The sequence below is a fragment of the Diplotaxodon limnothrissa genome, linkage group LG2 (assembly GCF_057381915.1).
Source record: "Diplotaxodon limnothrissa isolate DT_005_m linkage group LG2, D_limnothrissa_male_GT1.1, whole genome shotgun sequence".
In the NCBI taxonomy this organism is placed as follows: domain Eukaryota; kingdom Metazoa; phylum Chordata; class Actinopteri; order Cichliformes; family Cichlidae; genus Diplotaxodon; species Diplotaxodon limnothrissa.
The window spans coordinates 27537775-27561523 of NC_140597.1; the positions used below are offsets into that span (position 1 = coordinate 27537775).

The 23749-nt window shown below is 42.3% G+C and overlaps 1 protein-coding gene across 2 annotated transcripts in view; it reads left to right on the forward strand.

Annotated features, from left to right (window-relative positions):
• pdlim7 (PDZ and LIM domain 7) overlaps nucleotides 1–23749 on the forward strand; it is a 31961-nt gene that overhangs the window by 2468 nt on the left and 5744 nt on the right. Inside the window, exons 3-9 of one of the 2 annotated variants that reach the window (XM_085361838.1) lie at nucleotides 7997–8148; nucleotides 11973–12000; nucleotides 15096–15112; nucleotides 15535–15576; nucleotides 16129–16283; nucleotides 16704–16740; nucleotides 18165–18857. In XM_085361838.1, coding sequence (XP_085217964.1) covers nucleotides 7997–8148; nucleotides 11973–12000; nucleotides 15096–15112; nucleotides 15535–15576; nucleotides 16129–16283; nucleotides 16704–16740; nucleotides 18165–18261 — 528 coding nt within the window. In that variant the 3' untranslated portion in view covers nucleotides 18262–18857. Of the gene's footprint in view, nucleotides 1–7996; nucleotides 8149–11972; nucleotides 12001–12796; nucleotides 12994–15095; nucleotides 15113–15534; nucleotides 15577–16128; nucleotides 16284–16703; nucleotides 16741–18164; nucleotides 18858–22978; nucleotides 23032–23212; nucleotides 23454–23749 lie in introns of those variants that run through there. The other variant, XM_085361839.1, reaches the window with a different exon arrangement.

Sequence of the window (23749 nt, forward strand, 5' to 3'; positions counted from 1 at the left end):
CTTTTTTTGCATCTGTGCAGAGCAGCAGTTGAGGTGTTTGCACTCTCCTCGGAGATTTCCTCTAAGCTTCTATGAAATCCTCGGCCTGTTAACAAGAGTCTGTTGGTTTTAAGTACCAGCTTGGCCACCTCAGTCATCAGGGCTTACCCTGCCTCAGCATATGCATGTGTCACATCACTTTTTTTCTTTTTCTTTTTATTAGGCACGGATAGTAAAGGGTTTTGTCTACAGAAGCATTTCCATACTATTCAAATGTTTTTATGGCTCATTTTGGTAACCCTTCCCGATCTGTTCTAACATGCAGTTTCTTTGCATGACACTCCTGCTGTGTGCTTTGTACTCTGTGTGTTCGCTGCCCTCCTCCTTCCCTGGACAAATTTTCAGATACTCTTTTATAAACTTCTGTTGCTATTGACGAAAGCGGCGACCACTTTCCAGCCCATATAAGTGCAGAGCTGCTTTGCCTGACAAACATACAGACTCGCACTTGCAGCTACGCACACAGACGCCTGCACATTGCACACACATAAAATCATTCCAGCTTTCCTGCCAGCTATTGCTCACACAGATCTAGTTTTCTACTATGCGCTCGCTGGTTTTATTGCATTATTGCACTGCTATCCAAATAAACCGGGTGATCTGTAAGTGTCAGTCTGACTTAACAGGTATTAATTCTGTAGTTATGTTCAATATTTGCAGTTTATTATTTCAGAGATGATTAGGAGTTAATAGGTTTGGACCCTGGTGTAATTATTGAATTGAGCTTTCTTTGTCTTTGTAGGTGCAAAAAAAAAAAAAAAAAGATTGCATACTTAAAACAGACAAATGCAGGTTCCCATGAACTGCAGGGTATTGTGAGTAGCATCACACTGAGGTGCATGTAGAGCTCATCTAATCCTGTGGCGAAGGCAAACTTTATCGCCAACCCTGTCAGTACTTGTCTTGTATTTGCTCTACCTACTGCCAGGCATTTCAGTCAGAAACACAATGTTCCCCTTGGATTTATGACAAGAAGCATTTTACTTGTACCCATAAAAGACCGAACAGATGTAGAAACCTCTTTTGACGTACGGCCACAAACAAACTGAGACATAGCTGTTAACTTGGAGGAATTTCAGTCCAGGCAGACGAGGCGTACTGCAGGGTGAATATCAATGTGTGAGTCAGTAGATCTAGACGGCTATCAAACGAGTTCTCATCTAAATGTGTTGACTGATTACTGAAGTGGCGCAAGAGCCCAGTTTGTCTGCATTCCAGGTACATATCACACGCTGGTGATTTTTCCCTACTACAAAAACTTGTGTGATATTTTATAGTTTATGATTTATAGTATAGCAATATCCTTCCCTCAGGTTGGTCTAAGCTAATCGCTCCTAGCCGAGGAACAAAAACCCCTTAGTATCTCTAAGCTTGGAGCTGTAACGACTGGTCAGCGGCCAATATCTCTGTTTGCTCCAGCACTGGGCCTCGGGGTTCACAAGTTATAAAGATGTGACAGATTTTCTCTCTTTTTTTTTCTTTTTTCTTTCTTTTCACCTCTTGGGGACTGTTTGCTCTCATCGTGATTGTCATAAAAGTAGGGACAGCGAGTCCCACAGTCGCAGAGGTTGAAAACAGCCCAACAAGGGGCCGTAAACCCCAATGATCTACAGTATCCCTTAGTAACAGGAAGAGAAGTCAGACCTACACTTACTGGGTTCGCATTAGATGGATGTGGTGGGTGGTCTGTGTTTACTGGCTTGTAGCTGATGAGTATGTGAACCCAGACGGACGGTTAAGTGATTACAAAATGAAGAGAGTGTAGATTGATGGAACAAAAGGCTCTTGGAGTCTCTGTGAGGTGATGAGATTGCAACTCCCGAAGGATCCATATGTCCAAGTGGTTTTTGTTTTGTTTTTTTGGTAAACACCAGATGACAGTTGCCATTGTTTGGGAGTGGATTTGTTGAAGCCGATGGTTATTTAGGCCACTCGAGCTTGATCGTGCTGTGGCAGATGGTGATATTGTTTCTTGTACTGCACGTGGATATTCCAATTATCGATTTGTAAAGTTGCGGCTTTGACTTGCTACCTCCCCGTGTTTGGCGCTCGGTTTTATTGGTTTCCATGCTAGACAAATATGGTTGTTTCCTTCCTCTGTCTGCAGGCGGGGAAGGCTATGCTTTCTCAGCATTCCAGGGATTTTTCTCATATCCACTCTGTTGCTGCCAACAGACAATCCCGTTGTCTCCTTTCTGTGTCTAATACGTCTTGCCCACTCACTTTTCTCATTCACGTGGTGGACTCCTCCGGTCTCAAAGGGATACTTTCCCAGTGAGATCAGAGGAATGATGGCCATTACTTTTAAGTCACAGTGAAGGGAAAAGGAAGAATAACTTTTTCACCTTGGATTAATAGGTACACATTGATTTAATCCTGAAAGAAATATGTGCAGGGCTTTTATTTTGCTCAATCAATGTTCAGCTCTTGGGACACAGCTGATTTTCTTCTAGCTGTTCTAATTTTCTTCCTCGTGGTAATAGATGCTTAAGCATTTCTAGCTAGTAAAATCATTAGTTCGCGTGACTCTTCACCATACCGCTAAAGAATTATCTATAAAGCATGTCATTATAAGCCATAAAACCTGACAAGATTATGCTAGTCGCAGCCATGCCCAGTGGACTTTGCTTCGCCCTCTCAACAACTAGGATCTGAGTGGTGCTTGGCTTTGGTTTCTTTTTTGGTTCAGACCTGAGCGTTACTTGAGTTTAAGTGGGTTTTAAAGGGACAGCTATTTCTTATTTCATATCCATTAACTTAAAGGACTTACAAGAGACGGCTGAAGCACCAGAGGCTCAGAGACCTCCACCTTTACTCCCAAGTATGAGTCAAACTCTAGAAAGACAGAGTCCTGAATTTTCCATAAATCTGTTTGATGGTTCCTTTTATTACATCCTTCCTGCCTTGTAGTGTGTTCATTTTTTAATACTTTACAGCTCTAGACTGTAATGAAGAATTTCCAGTATAAATATGTAGTCTCTCCCCGTGACAACATCAGAATTATTTTCTCAGACGTACTAAAGTTTCCTAAGAATTCCCCTAAAGCTGCAGAGGATGTTGGTATTTAAGGAAACGCTTGTCTATGATGAAAAATGCCAAACTTCACTTACTAGCATAATGTAATTCTTTAACCATGGTGGTATTGTGCAAAATTCTGTTTGCTTTTTGAATGTAAGACTGTGATGACCTTGAAGTAGGCCGTCTTCTTGACTCAACTTGTATCTCGCTCCGCATATTGACGCCAGTATCCTGTTTCAACAGGAAAGGCATGAAATATAGGAAGCAAGATGTTGTGGTAATGCAGTTTTGTCACTTTCCATGTCGACTGCAACGCGCTCTGGTGCAGCCCCGCAACTCTTCCGAGGAGTTTGTCCATATATCTGACCCAGATCTCGTGCCAGTGCGATTCCAGAAACATTATGATAGCATAACCGAGGCTTCTGAGTGCCATCTGGTTTCTTTTGACAAACACATGCCATACCACTGAAATCAGATGTTCATAGGAAATTACTAATGATGTCATGTCAATAAGCAAGTAGAGAGATTTGTAACCGTCTCTCCACCACCAACACCCATCCACCACCACAGCTGGATGAGTCATCGGCTCTTATATTCCGGTTTCTGGGTCCCAGTCTGACTAGTAGGCCATCTGTTGCTTTATCTCTTGTATCTTCTTAAACACTCTTTCTTTCTCACTCTCACACAAACTCCGGGAAGAGAGGCCTTGTTAGAGGGGTGATTTAATAATTCAGAACTTGCTGATACATCGGCTGCAGGGGGCATTTCTCCTAGTTGGATAAATAAATGTCTTATGATGCAGTGTTTTTAAGGTGAGTTGGTACTAGGTGTTCAGTTGCAGTCATATTGGGGGGGTGACCACATACTTACAGGTTTGAGTTTCCATTTCTCAGAGTAATATTTATGGCTTGGCATCAGCCCTGGAAAGAATAAAAGTGAGCTGGTGCAGAGTTACACAGTCAGTATATCAGAAGTTGCAGATAAACTTGAGGGCATTATTAGTTTAACCAAAAAAAGAAAGGCTGAGAGCAAGTGTGGGGGGCCCTGGATCACCTGTGAGGTTACCCAAGGAAAGAACTTCAAAGTTGAATTCAAAAAGCTGCATTTTGAGAGGCTGGCGAATGCTTTGAAATTCAATAGCATTCCAAAACAGCTTTGCTGCTCTGCCAAAAAGCCTTGAAACTGGCTACAAACTCTTCGGCTAGCCTCGCAGTTGCAAATACTTGAAGCTGGAGAAACGTCGTGTCATTGGCATGATCGCATTTGCACAAAATCATGTGTAACACGTAGAGCGTAAATAAACGTATATGATAAGAGCTGGCCTTGTCCCGCAGCCGTCTTTGTGCCGCGCCCGGGCTGTTGTGGGGAACAGTGGAGTGCGTTTCAAGAACATGTTTTCTACTGACGTTAACTGTATTGACAAACTGCTGCAAAGTGAACGAGGTGGGTGTAGGGTTTCTGTCTGCCCCCCACCAACCGAAGGTCTGAGCACAGCAACTTTAACTGCTGCCCTCTCAAGTAAGGGAGCAGCTGCACTCTGAACCTGAGCCAGAAGCACAGGTGTCCGTGTCCATCAATAACCAACTCTCTCTCACACACACATATTCGCCTAATGCAGTCCACAGCGTTAGAACTTTATCTACATCATCTTTTTAAAAGCAAAACCAGTTCAGGAGGAGCACCATGACCATCCCAAACAATGTCATTGGTTCTTTTTATTCCTCCTAGAACAGCGGTCCCCAACCTTTTTTGCGCCACGGACCGGTTTATGTCTGACCATATTTTCACAGACCGGCCTTTAAGGTGTCGTGGATAAATACAACAAAATAAAACCAGTATAGGTACCAAAAAAGGGAAGATTTATTCATAACACATGGGAAAAGACCCAGGGAAACAGAGTTAACGATAAAAACATTTAAAAAAAAATAACGATAAAAACCCTGAAAACCATAAAGCCACAACTCTTGCGGCCCAGTACCAAACGACTCCGGTCCGTGGCCCAGGGGTTGGGGACCGCTGTCCTAGAACACCTGCAGGCAGTTTTGTAACACTATCACTAAAGTCAGTAATATATTTTACCCGATAAAACATTTTTCACATCAGCATGGTGAATCGAAGTACTCTTGTTTTATTTCCTCCTATAAAATGGAAAAAATGTATTATGTGGCGACACTATAAAAAGGCTCTAATTAGAGACAAATTATGGACTTAATGGAAGTCGGTCCACCCATTCCTGGGATACGCGAGCCTCGTCTAGTCAAGGCGCAGTTGTCCTGCATCGCTGACAGTTGTCGGAGATGGATTCATTTTTGTTTTTATTTGAGAGGGGAAATGGCCAAATGACCCTAAACTCTGACCATCATATGAATTCTCTTGGAAATTACCACTAAGTGAGCTTCATGATAATCACATGACTGTAATCACGTGGGTAAAAATCCCCAACCTTAGAGTTCTAGGGTTAAAGAAGATGGCCATTTATTGCTTTGTAGTTGTTGGTTGGGGAAAGCTGCTGGCTTTTCCGTTGTATGGGCTTCCTTAATTTCTTAATATACCCCTTGTTAGGAGCTTCGTTGTTAAAAGCTTCCAAAATTCCTGGGGTTTTCTGTCCATATTCTATGGTTCGTGGGTATTTACTGTGTTGGTTAACATTTTAAAACCCCTTTTGATTTAAGGGAGATTAAAGATACAGCTCCCAAGTGGCTTTGCCAGCTTTTCTGTGGCCAAAAACTAAAAGGACATGCTGTTTAACAGTAATCAAATAATTGTTTTGCTCTGGCACAGCGACGAGATGCTGGAGTTTTACTACGCAGTGTAGCAGGGAAGCAGGACTGCAGCTCTCTGTAGTGAACCTCCATGGCATTATGCCAGGATGTGGCCCTTTTTTCCGAACACGTCACATGTCACAGTTGTTTTTCCCTAATGTAAGCTGTTAAAGGCCTTTTTTGAAGTTCTTTCTAAACTAAGAAAAATCTTTCTTAACCCCTCTAATTGCTTCCAGTGAGTGAAAATCAAAGGCAATTAAAGTGATGCTTGAACTTGGCTGTAAAATAAGTGTAACTCGGATTGCCCCTTAGGAATGCATGTCTTCCTATTTTTAGCTTTGCCGTGTTTTGATGCCAGACTGGCTTTAACTTGCGTTGTCTTTGTGGGGCGCAGTCATTTTTCAGCCTTAACCGTCATCTGTTTATGATGCATATTTACACCCCACCCCCACCGACATCGCTGTTTATGTTTAAAGCGTGCAATCAAAGCGGCGAGTGCGACAGCTTAGCCGAACATGCCAGAAAGCTATTGATTGCACCACTCCTCTGAGCTTTTGATGAGCTAACATTTACAGGGATCCATGACATCAGAGAGTAACCCTTGTGGGGCCTTTTTTAAAAAAAAATTTTTTATTCTTTGTTACAAATCTTGGCACTCCCTCACTTATCTAACGCTAAACACTTGGTTCTTCATTTATTTAGAATATGACACGTCTTTCCATTGGAAAAGCTGACTAAGCCTTTACTGAACACAGCGGGTCATCTCTCTTCTGTAGAGGTGTTGCCAGACGCGCCGTGCACATGTAGAATACCATTACTGCCTCTCTAAACTCTGTCAAGTTTTTCCTGTTGTAACAGGACCATATCCTTGACTCAAGCTCTGACTCAATAAGCCCGCGTTCTGTGTGACAGCCCGAGAGGATGATGTCATACTCCTGTCAGTAAGTGATTTACCTGCCTGCGTGGGAAAAGGTAGATGGTTCTTTCCAGTAAATGATGTGACTATTGGTAACACACGGTCCTTGTCTGCAGCTATCAAGTATGTCTCTGGCAGTCTGCGGTAAATCACAAGCTGCTGACTGATAACGTCATGATGACCCATAATGCCTGTCTCTGCTGGTAAAATGGACCCAGAAGCGCAGACTCTGTGAGCGGATCATCGAGTTTTAATGATCAACACAGCAAAATCAGTTTTGGCTCAGGAGGTGTAGGGGGTTGTCACTAATCACGAAGTTGAAGGTTTGATTCCTGGGTTTTTCTGAGCTGCTTGTTGAGATGTCCTGGGGCAAGATACTGAACACCAAATTGCCCCCAATGCGTCAGCATGTGTGAGATGCATAAAGCGCTGTCTAAGTCTGTGTGTGTGTGTGTCTGAATGTGGCTCACGACGTAAAGCGTTCAGAGTTAAGTCTAGAAAGTGGCATACTAAAGCAGCCTGTTAATGACTTTTTATGTTTAGGTTGTTGTTTTTATTTGACATGCGTGAAGGGGGGCTGAGCTGAACATGGAAGTCACACAGCTCGATCTTTAAAGGGGGATTTATTAAGCTTTCTTTGACGTTATCTCTAAAAGCAAACTTAAAATGCTCTCTAAAGCAGGGGTGTCAAACATAAGGCATAGGGGCCAGAATAGGCCTAGCAAAGACTTCAATGTGGCCCACTAGATGGTCCCTGTAAAATCTGAAGGAGGGCTTTTCCTACTGAGAAAAAGCTCCCCTGTTTTAAATGAAAGGTTTTTTCCTTCTTCAGTAATTTTACACATTTATTTGTTACAGTTTAAGCCCAGAGAGTCATGCTGATAGATTTCTGTCATTTATTACAGCAGTGTTTCTTTGTTATGTAGAAAAACTGAGACACACTGTTTTAAACGGCTCTTCTGTTTCTCACATTAACCCTTTGTTTACCACGGGCCCACTTGCGGTCCCATTTTACAAGCACCTTTAAATGATTGTAACTCCATTAACGTTTGTGCTAGATGGGAAACTCAAATGGTTTCAGAAGAAGGAGAAGGTGATCTTTACAGGGATATTTGGTGTGTCATGGTAGCGCAAGGCATTCACAAGGTACTGCTGTCTGAACACGGACAGAAACCGTCCTCTCTGCCTTGATGTTACCATGTACGCTTCACATTACCATAGCTGTCTAACCTCCTGTCTGAATTTGTTTCTTATCCTCCAGCTGACGCCGGGCGGAAAGGCAGCTCAGGCTGCCATCGATGTTGGAGACTGGGTGGTGGCGATCGGTGACGCCAACGCAGAGGAGATGACCCATGTGGAGGCACAAAACAAGATCAGAGAAGCGTCAGGCTCCCTCACCCTCACCCTCAGCAGGTTAGCCGTCCGACATCGCGCGATGTAACGAAATGATACGCTTATCTCATTCAAACAGAAGCACAAATCCCCACAAAACAAATGCCCGATTTCATCCTTACTTTGACAAAATAGGACGACATACTTTGAGTGAAACTTGATCCAACGTGACGGATTTTAAATTGGTTTTTAGATTCGGGCACGGCTCAAATAAAGCAAAGTAAATATTTATTGGCAGAAAGGTGTTATTAATGAGGAGTTAACAGGATATCTGGAGAATAATTCAGAAGATTTCATTAGCATCGAACAAAAAAAACCTTCAGGCACATTTATAAAGGATTTGATCCTTTTTTTTTTTTCTTTTTTTTTTTCCTTCCTTTCTTCTCAGCAACATTGAATTCTGGCATTTTGTTTTTTGCACATGTGTATTCAATTGAAATGCTATGACATTTCTGCTGCACTTGGATTCACAGAATTGGGGTTGTGGAAGCCGTATTCAGGTGCTCAAATCTAAGCTTTTTTTATTTTATTTTTTTGAAATAAACGGCCTCATTACCAGCCTCATTCATAAGAGACTTCAGCCTTGACTTCACCCTATTAAAATATGATGGCCTTTTTGCTTGCAGGCAGTTTAAAAGACTAACTTTGTGCCTGTCGGTCTGAAATTAAACTTGATACAAATGAATTATTCACTGCATGTATTTTAATAGTAATGCTAGGTGCGCCATTCTCACTTATTAAAGCAGGGGAATGTCGTGGATTTGGCAGAGGTACAGCCTGTCTGAATCCGTCCTGTCTTACTTCTAAGAGTAATATTCTGTCCTTCACATCATGAAGAAGGAAACGCAGCGATGAGTGCCGTCGGGTGGATGTACCGGCCTTTGTTCTGTTCAAATACACCATCTTCAGAGGAACCTTGGGCACCATACTTGCCTCAGTTCCATAATGAAATTAGAGAAACTTTTATTTTTTTCAGATGCAACACTTTGTTGTTAAATGTGCGGCAAGAAAATCTTTTTATTTTGCTTCAGTAATTTTTAATTAGCACTGCGTAACCTTCTATAGGCAGCACTTATACCTGCTCACATACTTCCTGCCAGAAATACTTGACAAAGTCTCTCAGTAGAGTCGAAGCCAGAATGTTTCATCAAGAGCTTAATTATAAGACAGCGAGGGGAAGGTGGGGGGGAAAAAATCCCTCCCAATGAAGGATCAAACGTAATCATTCAAGGACCTAAAACCTTCAGAAAATGAGAAGTATTGACTTGTTAAGTAACAACGATGGGCCGGCTGCTGTCATGGGACTCATTTTGATTTTGTGATCCTCATAAGTAAGATGAAAATGGCTGTGTTAACGTCTTCGCTTTATTGTTCCTACCAAGTTTAGTTGAATCCGAGCAGCCACAGGTCATTTATCAGGCTGCTCAGAAGGCAGAGCCATTACGTGAATGAATAGAAGGGAGATTTGGAGATATGTTTATGGCATTTTTTTTTTTTTTTCTTTCAAATATTCCAGGTTTTCTTGCATTCGTACAACATAATAGATTTGGGTACTTGGCTTTCCCGCTCTTGTTTCCCTTTTTATAATGTTGATCAGCGTGTTGCTGGACATTAACCTGTATTTCTAAGCATTTTAAGCTCTCTTTCCTTAATTGGACAACCACTTAAAACAGGGTATAATGTCCAGGAATAAAAAGACTTGCTACATCCTGTTGATGTGTTATCAGATCAGTCTTATCATTCATTAAATTATAGTGTACATTACATTCTCCTGGCACTTTATTTGGTATACTTTGGTCGTACTGGGTTGGGCCAGATATGCCTTGAACAATAGTTCATGGTTCAACAAGGTGCTGGACACATTCCTCAGATTTTGCTCCATATTGACATGATGCCATCACACAGTTTCTGGAATACTTTTTTTTTTTTTTTTGGCTGCACATTCACGATGTCTACACTGCTGCTCAGTGGATATTTTCTCTTTCTGCTTTCAAAGTCACTTAAATCACCTTTCTCCTCCGTGTTGGTGCTCGGTTTTAACTCCAACAGGTCGTTTTGACCATGTCTACATGCCCAAATGTACCAAGTTGTCGCCGTCTGATTGGCTAATTAGATATTTGCATTATGGTGCGGTTGAACAGGTGTGCCTAATAAAGTGGCCAGTGAATGTAAGCGGTATTGCACTGTGGATATGGATGTCAAAATATAATGTTGCTTTGTATTTGAAAAATATCTGTTTAATTTAAATATGTGGCTTCACAGGAAATGGTGTAATATTTCGACAGAACAGTAACAGGTCAGCGTGTTTACTTTTCTTGCACTCTGTGGTTTTTCCTCCTCCATTTCTCGTCTCCTTGTGGAGTCCGGCTTTTGTAAACATTCTTCTTCCCATGACTCCCCAGTCTCCTCTCTTCATCTCACCCCGTCCGATTGTTATTATATTGTAAGACAAGCAAATATTGTTTTCCTGAAACTCTTTTCAGAGAGGAGCTATTGTCAGTCTTATTTATTCGTATCTTGGCTGCCATCCACGGTTTCTTTTTATGCCTAAAGAGGAGGACAGCTGCGCGATGATGAGATACGGTCTATTGTTTGGTTTGGCGTCTCATTTTGTTCGACACCAATGATCATCTTGTTTAATAGAAAAGGTTTTAGCTTTATCCTGAGCCTTTTTATGGGGACTGGAATCCTCCAAAAAATATGTCCAGTAGAGTTTCACCTTCACAGGAAAAACATCCCACAGCATCCACGGGGACACATTCGACTCATATTTTAGCCGGCCGCTGGACTGGAGGCTTGTGTTTGGAGAATGTTGGTGAAGTGTGCAAAGTTGATTACAGTATCATGGGAGGTTTTTGTTATTTCTAACTTTATCTAAGATCAGCTTGAAAGCTAAACGTGCATCAGCTAAGATAAGTGACCCATGAAATGAGGTGGGAAATGATCTCATACACCGTGCGTATTCGGTTTCAGCACAAGCAAACTGATTTCTTCCAAAAACACAGATGAAATCATCTTCATATTTGTTCATTTTAGTCCACCTTGCCAAATTAAACGCGGTAACAAAAGGGTCATGGCACGAATTCCCCATGTCCCAGATTTCAAATGTGTCTCATTAACTTGTCAGCCTAGCTAAGGTGAGCTCAAGCACTGTGTCACATCGATTTGTCTTCCAGAAATGTGACATGAGCAGACATGTCAGTATGCCTTCCCCTCGCTGCCCTGTCTATCTGCTCAGCCCTGTTGTCATTCTGTCTTAAACACTGCTCTATTAGCGGCTGAGCAGGCAACAGCATGAGCGGTTATTATTTTCTGTGTCACAGGAAGCGCGGCCCATTGTTTTTGTTGGTGATTATAGCCTCAAACAATGAGTAACTGCAGGGTGGATTCATTCTGGCTTAACCCTATTTGAGCTTTGTGCAGCGTGTAAGCGCTGGTCAAAGGGTGGCGGTGATTTATGTTCAATTATTTCAGGAGGAAACAGAAGTGTAAAGCCGGCCGCCTCCATGTTTAATGCGTAAAGATATATTCTAATAATCGTGTGCTCTGTCGGGGGCGGGGGACACCGCAGGGATGTTAATCCTGGGAGAAGCTTTAAGACCTGAACAGGACTGATTGACCCGCTGTATTCTCAGCTCTCTTAATAAGTTTATTAAAATGAAAATCCTTTTTTTTTTTTCTTTGTGAACCTTAAAACAAAGTACAGCACACAAACTGTAAAAAATTAAACACATTTTTCCAAGTTACCTCTTACGATAATGTGAAGTAAAACTAGTGGAAATATAATGAACAATAAGCACATTTTTTCTGACGTGTTGATTTTTTTCCCCCCTCTTTCTCTTTAGACCCTCCAAAGCGGGTGGAGACCAGAAGGTAAGCCTGCATTTATCTGACTCGCCGAGCTCACCTCAGCGTGGACACTCTGGATGGTTTGGCATGGTGTGCTGTGCTGTGACAGTTAAATTCAAACTTAATTGTTACTCACAGTTTTTCGTGTCACTTTGTGTTCTTCAATTTCATCTGAATCACCTGCCTTGTCAAGCTCTCACAGAGTCCATGCACTCTGCATTAGCCAAGCATCAGCAGGTTGCAAAATTAGCAGTTTGCTGGGCAGTTGTCGCTGATGCATTTGGAATTTCCCGCACAGTCCCTGATACCAGATAAATACTGACGCTTTAAGTCTGTGGAGTCACCCGGCCAGCTGATCAAACTGAACGGTTTTTAGAAAAGCAGCCGGCACATGACACAAACGCAGAGTCACTGTTCTATTTTAATAGTTGTTTATTTTCTTGCTGCAGTCCATGCACAATACTCAAAGAGGAAATCTCATTAGTGAGACACGTCAGTTATAGACGACAATTTGAGCATTTTCACTTTAGCAGCAGTAGCAGATTACATTGGCCAGCAATTGGCCGACTGCCAACACAAATAAAATCTGTGTTCACACTTCTTAAGCATTTTTTTCCATGTGTAGAGAAAAGCCCGGAGGCTTTTGACAGAGCCGCCGTCGCAGTACAGAGTAATCTTTTTGCTATAATGAAATATTGGGACTGTGCTGGAAAAGCTTGGGCTTGTGCGACGGCAGATGGAGTTCTCTGTGCGTGTCACAAACGTCTAACTGCATGTCGTGCACTGTGCTGCATTGTCTCCTTCTCCCACACCCTCACAGGACTCGCTTGCTACAGCTTCTGTTCCGCCAAAGTACTCCTTTGCCCCGAGCACGACCATTAACAAGATGGCGAGGCCATTTGCAGCAGGTGGTGCTAGTGCCAACTCAGGACCTGCTATTAAACCTGTGGCCTACTCTCCTAAACTCAACACCCCGTGCTCGCAGGGGCATGCCAGTACACCCCAGCCACAGAATGGGTAGGTGGATGAATAAACGCTATTACCATTGGAACCGCAACGTGACTAATGTGGTTTTAATGGCATTTTTCTGATGTCTCATTATTCTTGTTTTAAACTTAAAAAGAAAATAATGCCTTTAGGAATTTAAAGAATTTAGTCCAATCAGTGCTGCCGTGTGGTGCCAAAGTGAAGTCACAGATTTTTTACATTTTCTTTTAGGGCATGTTAGAGAAAAGAGAGGAGGGCAAATGCAAGCTGACTCACTGTGGAAATCCAATTATTAACTGTGCCAATAATTTGTCTAAACTTAGGCTAATGCTAAACACAGCAGTAGTAGTTGCTGTTGTAGATTGTGTCCTGATTAAGTCTGGTGGTGTTTGTATAGCAGGAAATGTTTAGCTGAAATATGCAGTTCCAGCTGTGGATGAAAGACAGCTGCAGTGAAATCTATCAAGATGACAGAGAAGTATTGGGATTGGTTATATGTGCCAACAATCAGTCACAGTTTTACAGCCATGTTAAACTCTGTGTTCTTTCTGCATTGTTTAATCTTTGTTCCCATCATCCTCATTTTGTGTGTTTAACTTAATCTGTTTACTCAGTCACTTTCCTTTTTACGTCTTCTCTAACCTTAGGACGGGGGGAAAAAAACGAACATCATGATTTAAATCTTTAAGATTTATACAAAGACTTTGTTTAAGGCTGGATTCGAGTATAGATTAGAATGAGTAAGCGACAGTGGAGGTGAGTCTTTAGAAAATGATTGCAAGTCGGTGTAATGTGTGGGAGAGAAAAGCATTGATGTTGTTTTTAATAGTGGGAACTGAAAAGAAGATGCGAAATATTTCTTGCAAAATCATTTTTCTTATAACAGATTTTCCATTTCAGCAGATGGGTTATTGATCGAGCGTGATTATTACTCGTCTCTTGCATCTACAGTTAGCAGAATGAAATATGTAATGTTTGACAGATGCAGTGTGGCGCTTGACATTATGATTCTGATGCACAAATCTCACACGCTAATGCTGATCGAGCTGTCACCGAGTCCTGCTCAAGGACACTTCGGTACGTGGAATAGCCGGGGAATGAACGCCGGCCTCTGCATTTACGGGATAATCTGCTGTACCGCCTGAGACGCAGATTCCCAGAAACAATTTGATGTAGTTTGCTGTAAAAGTGAGCCTTTGACCTTGAAATGTTCATTGCTTTTTTTTCTTTCTTTAACCCGCTGAGTTTTTAATATTTTTTTCCAAGTATTCCTGCAAGAAATGTGTTTTTAAATGATCTGGAAAGTAGAAGTTTGGCATGAAATGGTCTGTAAGGATAGGCCGGTCCAGTTCCTTTTAATTTGGGTCATGGCAGCGCTCCGTCTCCAGCCGCTGGTGAGATGTGGTCTGTTGCTGTATTTAGCCTCATACATTCTGTTGGTTTCCCAAGCTTTTCCTGCTCTGCTTTTCTTCTTCTTTGTAAAATCAACTTTTCTTGTTACTCTGCAACACTAATTCCTCTTGTCATGTTTGAAAAGAGTTGAGCGTAATCAAAACCACCAGGTTAATCTGGTGAGGACGTCATCTATTCTTTGATTCTCCACAGTTAATAGTTGGATCCAAAAAGCTGTCTAAGCCCGACGTGTTAGAACAGGTTTAGCATTGTGTTTGGACAGAGTTACCAGTAATACATCACTGCTGTAGCATTTATGATGAGCAGATCCCTCTTGTGCTCCTGTTGCCCGTGAATGAAGCCGAATGGCACAGAAATTAGGTTTAATTTTCCTTTCAAAAGGCTACAGCTGTGTACGTACCTCTGTGAGGCGTTTGTGGACGGGGATGAGAGGAGCAGGAAAGCAAATGTTTTGTGCCAGTCTGCTGAGTCCTTTTGGGTCAGGGTGACAATGGATGATTTGACAGTCAAACAATGCCGTCCTTCTTCCTCCTCTCACAGAGCCTGCTGACAATAGCAGCATATCTCTACACACCTCTCGCATGGTTTCTGCATTTTGCAATGTTTTTGATCGTCTGTTGTGTGAAACCTTTGTCGTGTATAGACGTGCTCAGTTTCTCCTCCCCCTGAAATCTTAACTCTAACCTTTTTCCCACTCTTTTCTTCTTTTAACTCCACAGATGGAAGCTCATTACAAGTTAGTATGTTTCTTTTCTTGTTTTCATTTGCAGTCAAGTGTGTGTGTGTGTATATATATATACACTTTTATAAATTGGCATTCACACTTTGTCTCATGACAAAGCTGTGCACAGCCTGATAGTAGTTCGGTTGCATGTCTTTACTGGGTGTGACTTCACAAAACTATTGTATTTGAATAACTTAATTTAAAAGAAGAATGCGAGACTAATATTGTGCACATTTTTAATTAGCCTTAAAGTCAGAGACCCCAAAAAGGAGAATGAAGTTGCAGTTTATCTCCTACTTCACAGTTAAACTATTTCTTATTAGATTGCAGTCTGTGCAAAATAAGAAATATTGTCAAATATCGCCTTCCATCTCCTCGTTCCTATGGTAACTTCACGAGCCTAGTGTTTACGTGCTCTTTGGTCTAATCCACAGGGGTGAAGCAACTTACTATGATGATATCTACCAACAGTCCAAGTAAGGGGCAGCTGCATGGTGGCTGTGCGGTCGGCTTTGTAGGCTAATCTGGCTGTTTATGTAAAAGCGAGAAAATGCTGATGCCCTTTTGTTAGACTGAGTGACTGTGTTTACAGAGCGAGGATGGCAGTTCATTAATGACCGTGTCTTTTGATATTTCTCTCGCTTGTTTACGAACGCATGCTGCAGTTGACCTACAGCTGTGCTTAAAATGAGCAGCTTAAAAAGCATTTCATTTGAGTGATTAAGTTGTTTATGAAAAATAAATGCCTCTCCTTTTAGCTTTTTTTCCTCTTCACATAAAGCCAGGTACTGAAGTGAAGTGGCTTTTCTTGCGCTGATTCTAATGACAGTTATGAGTATCTTCCGTTTATGAGCTTCTGCCGTGTCCCCATGAGAAATCTTAGTAATGGGTGTCCATTAGTGCTGTTATTGCGTGACTCTGATACTAAGCGTTCCTCCATGCGTTTGTGTGAGTGGGTAGTCCCTGGATGTGATTGTGTTAACCACACCTGCTGTGTGCTCCTGCTCCTGGGTGTGTGTGCGCGGCAGGCACGGCCTCAGGGTGGAGAGCATCCCCTGTTTTATTCCCAACGACCGCAGCAAGAAGAGGCTGATTGAGGACACTGAGGACTGGCAGCCCCGCACTGGCACCACCCAGTCTCGTTCCTTCCGCATCCTGGCTCAGCTCACAGGCACCGACTTCAGTAAGTCAGGGCCTAAGACAGAAGTGATGGACTGTTACAGCAGAGAGTAATGGGTTTGAGGGGTGGGCCTCTCTGTTAGTCAAGATAAGGTGTAGGATGGGGGGCTGTTACTAAACGGTTGATGTGATTTGATCTCTGGGACTGAGTGTGACAGCAAGAATGAGTGACACAGAAAAGGTGGATGAGGGGTTTCTTCATTTTTCAGCTGAAGAGAGGTGGCTGGTGTTTTCACTGACATGTTTTCATGTTTTTTTTTTTTGGTTTTTTTTGTTTTTGTTTTTTCTACCCTGACTGTAACCAGTCTGACAAAGGAAGAAACTGCATAGCTAAATATAAGGAATATCATTACTTATTCTGAGGGGTTTGTCAACATTTGTATTAGTGAGGCATTCTGATGTGTGTCTCTCCTGGATCTCTCAGTGCAGGACCCAGATGATGAAAACATGAAGAGGTCCAGGTAAACGGATTGTCATTAATGTGACCGGTCACGTGTTTGTGTTTGTACACTTGCATATGTGGAAGCCTCAGCTTGGCAGCTACTTTGAAAAAAGAAAAGGAACAAAAAACCTCTCCTGTCAGTGTAGTTTAAATCGTGCAGCTCTGCCTCTGTGTACCACCACAATCTGATTTAAGTGTAGACCTGAAGATCAACTTAAACTGGTTTAACAGAATCATTACACTGATCATTCAATAATTAGACTTTTTGCAATGTTTACAGTGAGATGGGATCATCATTATAAATGTGAGTTTATTCATTAGAAAGTAGCAGGATACAATTTATGTGCGCAGAGCTGTGTTTTCTGCTGAGATTCAGTCAAATGCTGCATAACTGTTCATGAATGGCCAAGTTAGGTCACCTGACCTCGACTAAACATGCTGCTCTCTTACTGTAGACAAAACTAAAAGTAGAAAACCCCACAAAGCTGCAGCGACTGAAGGCAGTTGTAGTAAAGGCCCAGAAAAGCATCTCAAAGGCGGAAACGTGGCATTCGGGGATGTTTATGGTTTCCAGATCCTGCCTTAAAAATGATGCTTCTCAATTTGTACACATACCTTTGGGCCTGTAAAGGGATGGTACTGAGGCATTATATTTATATTAGTGATTTTAGCGTTAATCACGTTAAAATGACGTCACAACCGCATTAACGCCGCAAATCTCCGTTAGCCAGGTGTCAACGGGTTAGCTCGTTAACGCGTTAGCACCGTCCAGCCCCACTCACGGGGCGATTCCCGCTAAATTGCTAACGGAGATCTGCGGTTATGGCGTTAACGTCATTTTAACGAGATTAACACAACAGCACTAATTAATAATGAAAAAAAAGGTTTCTGATCAGTGTCTGTTAAACTCGTTGAATTAAAGCTAAAAGTCTGCACATCCTGACTGTATCCATGGTGGTGTTGTACAGATATAGCAACCATAATTTTGCTGCTTTGAACATCAGCATGCCCGGTGTGTTTTTGTTCATAGTGTGGTTTTGTTGTTGTTTTGAGTCTGCTCAGTAGCATAACATATTAACTTTTTTGCTGTGTTGCTAAAATGCAGATGGGAAGAGTTGATAGTATTTTAATTTCTGGAGCCATCGTCCAATTACCTTGGTGCATGCAGCAGCAGTATGCTATTCCTCAAAAGTCCCCTTTTATTTTAATTAGTAGATTAGCAGGTTCCTTCTGTTTCCATACTTTTCTAATCGTTATATTTAAGAGTACTAAATGTCATAAATGTTACTACTACATCCCTCTGCTTTTTTCTTCTTCAACTTTTCACTTTGTGCACTTTACTCCCTTTTCTGCTCCATCCCTCTCATCTCATTTATTCTCTCCCCTGCAATCTGTTTCCTTCCTGTCTATCTCTCTTTCATATCTGTTTTTGCCTGCGGTCAGGGAAAAGTTCCTCACTGAGATTCAGAGTCCCCGCTATGCCCGTCTGAGGGATTGGCACCACGACAGGTCTGCTCGCGCCCTCAATATTAAATCCTGAGCGACATCCTAGACGCCCTGGGACGCAGAGCCCAGCCAGAGCCGGCTAGCGATATCTACACTGCAACGACTACGTGATAAAGACGACGAAGATAGTGGACTGTCTCCTGGCAGTTAACAAATTCACCTCCTTAGATGCAGATGGACTGACAAAGAAATCTGGGGAAGCGAAGAAAAGCAAAAATATTAGAAACGTATCCTAGATGACAAAAACCTAAAGTGGAACCTTGCATACTGAGCCTAAGCATAAGATCTCCCTCTGAAATTCTGACTTGATGATTGTTGACAACACTGTGGACCATTGTGTCTGTAGCCCTATTTTCCATTTCACACTGCGTTACTCGGAGTAAACTGGTGGAAAGGTGGGGAGGGGGTCTCGGCGGTGGGAAGCACTGTTCTTTCTTCTTTGATTGTGAAGTTCAGACCCTCCTTTTGATCTCTGTCTGTCTCTTTTGCTGCCTGTTTACATTTGAGTTTTCATCTTTTAGAGTTCTCAGTTTTGATCCTCTCTTCTAATAGGCTTCTCGCACAATTTAAAGAAACAAAACTGTACTTTTTTTTTTTTTTTTTTTTTTCCTGCTGTCATCAAAAATATATAAAACATCTGGGAAAAAAAGCAACTCTTGTTCTCTGTCCTTCTGTGTTTCTTTTCTTGTTTACTTTAAGCTTACAAGGGCATATCTCTCTAACAGTTCTTTTCTTTTTTTCCCCTGCTGCTAAGTCACAATTGCTTTACTTATAGTGTGCTGGACAAAAAGTGATTATATAGAAGCGAGGCTTTATTCAGTATTTATGCAGGTTGGAATTAATGGGATGTCTTAAAGAGCCAGGTTCAAGGTTTACTTTTATTGCCCCTGAGAGAAAATTGTTGTGCATTCGGGCATAAAAAAACCCAACAAATGTGCATACTCATTTATAAAGTGCTGAGATGAACGGTGAGGAAAGTCTGTCTCGAGTTATTTGCATTTTCCGGAAATGCGAAAAAAAAAAAAAAAAAATGTAATCCTGAAGCGCTATAGGTTTTGACACCAGACTAAAACAAATAGGTTTGGTAGGTAATGACTTTTCATTAGTAGTATTTCTTGTAGTAATGTTTCTGGATGTATAAAATCCATAACATCTATAGTGAAGGACGTCTATAAATCCCATTTTAAAAATGTCCACAGATGAGATGATTTAGAGCTTGAGGATACAGCTTTAAACCCTTTAGCTGTGCTCACACTCGCACATCTGACTCATGCTTATACTTTGTTTCTCGTGCTGTACAAACAAATCTCATGTCATGTAAGGGGTGTTATATAACATTATAACTGCTGCTTTATGAGGGGGAAATGGTTGGTTAACCAACGCTGGTCCATAAACATCGAAATTCAGCTTGATTGGTCTGAAGCGCACAGACCCAGGTGGAAGACGAAGATAAATTATTAGCACATACTGACAGTTTTTATAATTTGGCAAATAATTCGTTTAACAAATGCAGCAGTAGTGAGGAGAGCAGATTTATGTAATGAGCTTGTAACACACTCACTGGAAATGCCTTCCTGGTACCTGATTGGACCCAGTGTTTTCCTTCAGATCCTTACTACTTTGTGCTTATAGACTCAACAAGGTGCTGGAAACATTCCTGGGAAATCTTGGTCCATACTGACATGACAGCATCACACAGTTGCTGCAGATTTTTCTTTTGGCTGCAAATCTATGACGTGAATCTCCTTTTTCATCGCACCTTGAAGGTGCTCTGTTGGTTTGAGATCTGGAGGTCAGGTGATCTGGCCGTGTGAGTACAAGGAGAAAGCAGTTTGAGATGGATATGAACCATTGGAAGATGAATAGTTTGTTCATACAGGACATGGTCAGCAACAATGATCAGGTAGGCTGTGCTAAAGGCCTCTAAGAAAATGTCCTCCACACTGTTACGCCACCACTCGGCTGAAGCATACAAGACTGGATGGATCCATGTTTTCATGTCGCAGCATAGTCAGACTGATCAGTCCTGGCAACATTTTACCGGTCTTTTGTTTCCAATTTTTGGCAACACGTGCATACTTTTGTAAAAGTGCCTGTTTAAGTTGCTTGTTGCCTTCAACAAAACATTTTTGATGCAGAGAACTGCTGCTTACTGGATATTTTATCTTTCAGACCATCTTCTGTAAACCTCAGAGATGGTTTTGTGGGAAATTCTGGTAGATCTGAAATACTCAGACCGTGCTGTCTAGCACAAACGACCATGATGAATTCAAAGAAATCTAAATTGCCTTTCTTTCTCTTTCCGATGCTCAGTTTGAACTTCAGCGGGTCATCCTGACCATGTCTACAAGGGTAAATACATTCCGGTGCTTCCATGTGATTGGCTGGTTAGTTATCTGGATTAAAGAGAAGCAGGTGTATCAAATGAAATGGCTGACAAATGTGTTTTAATGTATAGTGAAGTTGGAGGTATTACTAAGTGACTAATTAAGAAAAATTAGTGGAAAACTAGCTAGAGTAGGAATGTATCCAGACCAATGTGCTAAATTAGACAAGTTAATCGAGTCAAGCATCAACTTGTAGAGAAATTTCAACTGTAAGAGAGGATTTCAGAGGGGAAAAAATCAATGTGTAAAAATATTACTTTATATCTGTAGAAATAACAGTAAGCAGGAAGATACTGAAGAAAGCTTTGTGCAAAGCTTAGATGTGAAGAGCCAATAGGAATGAGGTTTCTCATTCAGCCCTCCTAGGCATGTGCCACCACTGTCGCACATGGTTTTTAGTCACATTCGACTTCTTGCAAAGCTGCATCACCTTTACCTCCTCACTGGGTGGAGGGGTGACACATGTCAGAGGCTTGTTGCTCCATGAAAAATCAAAACCTGCTATTTCCTTTGCCGGATGCTGAGCTGCCAGCAAAGTTCTCTGCTTTCCTCGTTGCTCAGGTTGATGCATCCCACAGGAGTGGATACCCAAAAAGGGGGGAGAGAAAAAAGAGAAACCAGTACAGATGAATCTAAAATCAGAGCTGCAAAGGATGAACAAGAAAAGTGAAAGGAAATGCTCCAGTCAAAAGCTAAATAAATAAATAAAAAATCCCGTCTGCACAGCCTCTGATAGAGAAAATGTGCACCTGCATCATATCAAGCCTCTTGCTGAGGAGGAGGAGGGGGTTTGAAAGCAGGGAAAATGTCAAGGATAACGCAATCTAGGCTGCTCCAGGTGGGAAGAAGCCGACATAGAGGTGTAGTGCAATTTGCACCTGCAACATTCATCATAGTGAGGTGCAGCAGAGAGAAGAAAGAAACCTCATGGTTGCGAGACAGCCGAGCCATCGGCCTTTCAACACCTATGGGCAGCCTGGCAAGGGAATGTAGCCGGGGCAGCGGTGTTGAATAGGAGTTTGTTTTGTCAGTTGTTAGGTGAGGTCCCAGATGTGAGGCTTGTCAGTGTGTCTGTGGAGTGGAGGGCAGCTGACCCATGGTCTGTGAGTCACACACGGGCAGAAACAGCCTCTGTCCTTTGTTTGACTCCATCAGCAGACATCCTGCTCATCCAGCCTTCTGACTTCCTCTTACGCATTTTTCTTTCTTTCTGCGGGTTCTTTGCAAAAATCTCATGGTAGGAGGTCTTGCGATCCTTAATTTAGAAAGATTTAGCTTCCTTACTGTCACTAGTCCTATAAGCCAGATTCTTGGTATTGCAAAGGGATTTAATGTTCTTTATTATTCCAGAAATAGCAGACGGCTTTTAGGCTTTTTTTTTTTTTTCTTGCTAGATTGCTCCTAGCTGTAACTTCTGCCTCTGTAGCTACAGTTTTTTTTTTTTTCCTCGTGTATTTGTTTGGCGACATAAATAACATTCTTTCATATACAGACTTAACCTGATAAAGGCACAACTATGGGATGAGGTTGGTGTAGGGTAATTGATTTCACAATCTTTCATTTTCTTTACGCTAATGAAAGGGGATTTCATCTCCTTTCATTAGTGTGTTTTAGATGGCACAGTTGATGATGTAAACACGATAGATGCCTAAGGTGCTTTTACAATCCCCGCCCGGTTCTTTTTCTCAAGATAAAAGTCTCCAGAGCTCACTGTCTTGGCTCAGAAGTTGTTTTTCTGTCTTCCGTCAAGATTTGAAGCTTTTTCTGAATATAGTGACGCTTGCTGCGGGTAACAGATCTTTGAAATGTAGAAAACGCTTTATTTCAACACTCCTGCACATGCAAGCTCTAAGCGAAACTCTTCCGCACCCAAATCTGAAAGCGACTGAGTTTCCAGTCGTCTAACTTTTGCCTAACTTTGAGCGACGTCAGCCGCCTGAGGAGATGTTGGTGTTTCTTATGCTTTCATGAGAGGCTGCGGCTCTTGAACAGCAGGGCGATGACGCTGAAATCACGTTCGACTTGATTGATTTTTGAGTCATGATAGAAACTGCTCACTGTTGCTCTTTGATACTGGTGAAATTTCAATTATTGTGCTGCTTTCAGTTAAATCTAATACACTGAATCAGAATGTGTGATCACAACAGGTGGGGGCACCACGCTACCCTGTTAATCCCAATTAATATTAATAATGATGCTTGGAATCATTCACACACAAGGTAATCCGTGGCACAGCATAATGGTGACAGCTTAGCCATGGCAGGAGATATCCAAACATGGCATCCATTGAGAAGTAACTATAGTAGGTGTGTGTGTGTGTGTGCGCATGTCTACCTTTTCTAATTAGTCATTTTCTCCCCACAGCCTTGAGCCAACTCCCTCACCTGCCAAGGCCCAAGCAGCAAATAAACCAGATGGTGAGTTTCTTCTCCTGCTGATGCGTTAAAAAGAGCCCCAGCAGCCTCCGGGAGAAGATGCGCTAATCGATTCTAAGTCTTAAGTGTCAATACAGCAGCAACAACGCGACACTCAAAGTTGTCACCACAGACATCTGTTTGAAGGGTGGATTGTTATGGGATTTTTTTTTGTGGTGTGCAGAATCGACAAGTGCCGCCGCACCAAAGAGTTCTGCTCCTTCCTGCCGACCGCCGTGGGTCTCGGACCCCAATTTTGCCGACCGCTTTCACCCAGACAAGGTCAGCACCGTCGTGACCCAGCACCAGAAGCCAGCCCAGCCCACGCCTATGCAGAGCCGCAGTTCCATCCTGCAGGCTGCACAGCAGGCGCCGGAAGACAGCGGGAGGACCCCCATATGTGGTGCCTGCAACAAAATCATCAGGTGAGGCTGCACCGCTGCTACACACAGGCTGATTCTTTTTTTTTTTTTTTTTTTTTTTTTGGTAATTGAAGTCTTTATTTGTTTTTTACGGAGCCCCGCAGGGGACATGGGAGAAAAAAAAAAATTAAGACTGACTTTTGCGAGATCTCGCAAAAGTTTTAGCCGCATTCTTCGGAGGCCGCCAGCTCGAAGCCGACTGGGAGGTCGAGGCACGATGTGCCGGGAAAGCGGTGTTCCTCCCGGCTGTAGTAGGTCTCGACCGCCCGTTAGCTTCGAGCTAGTGGGTGTCAGATCTC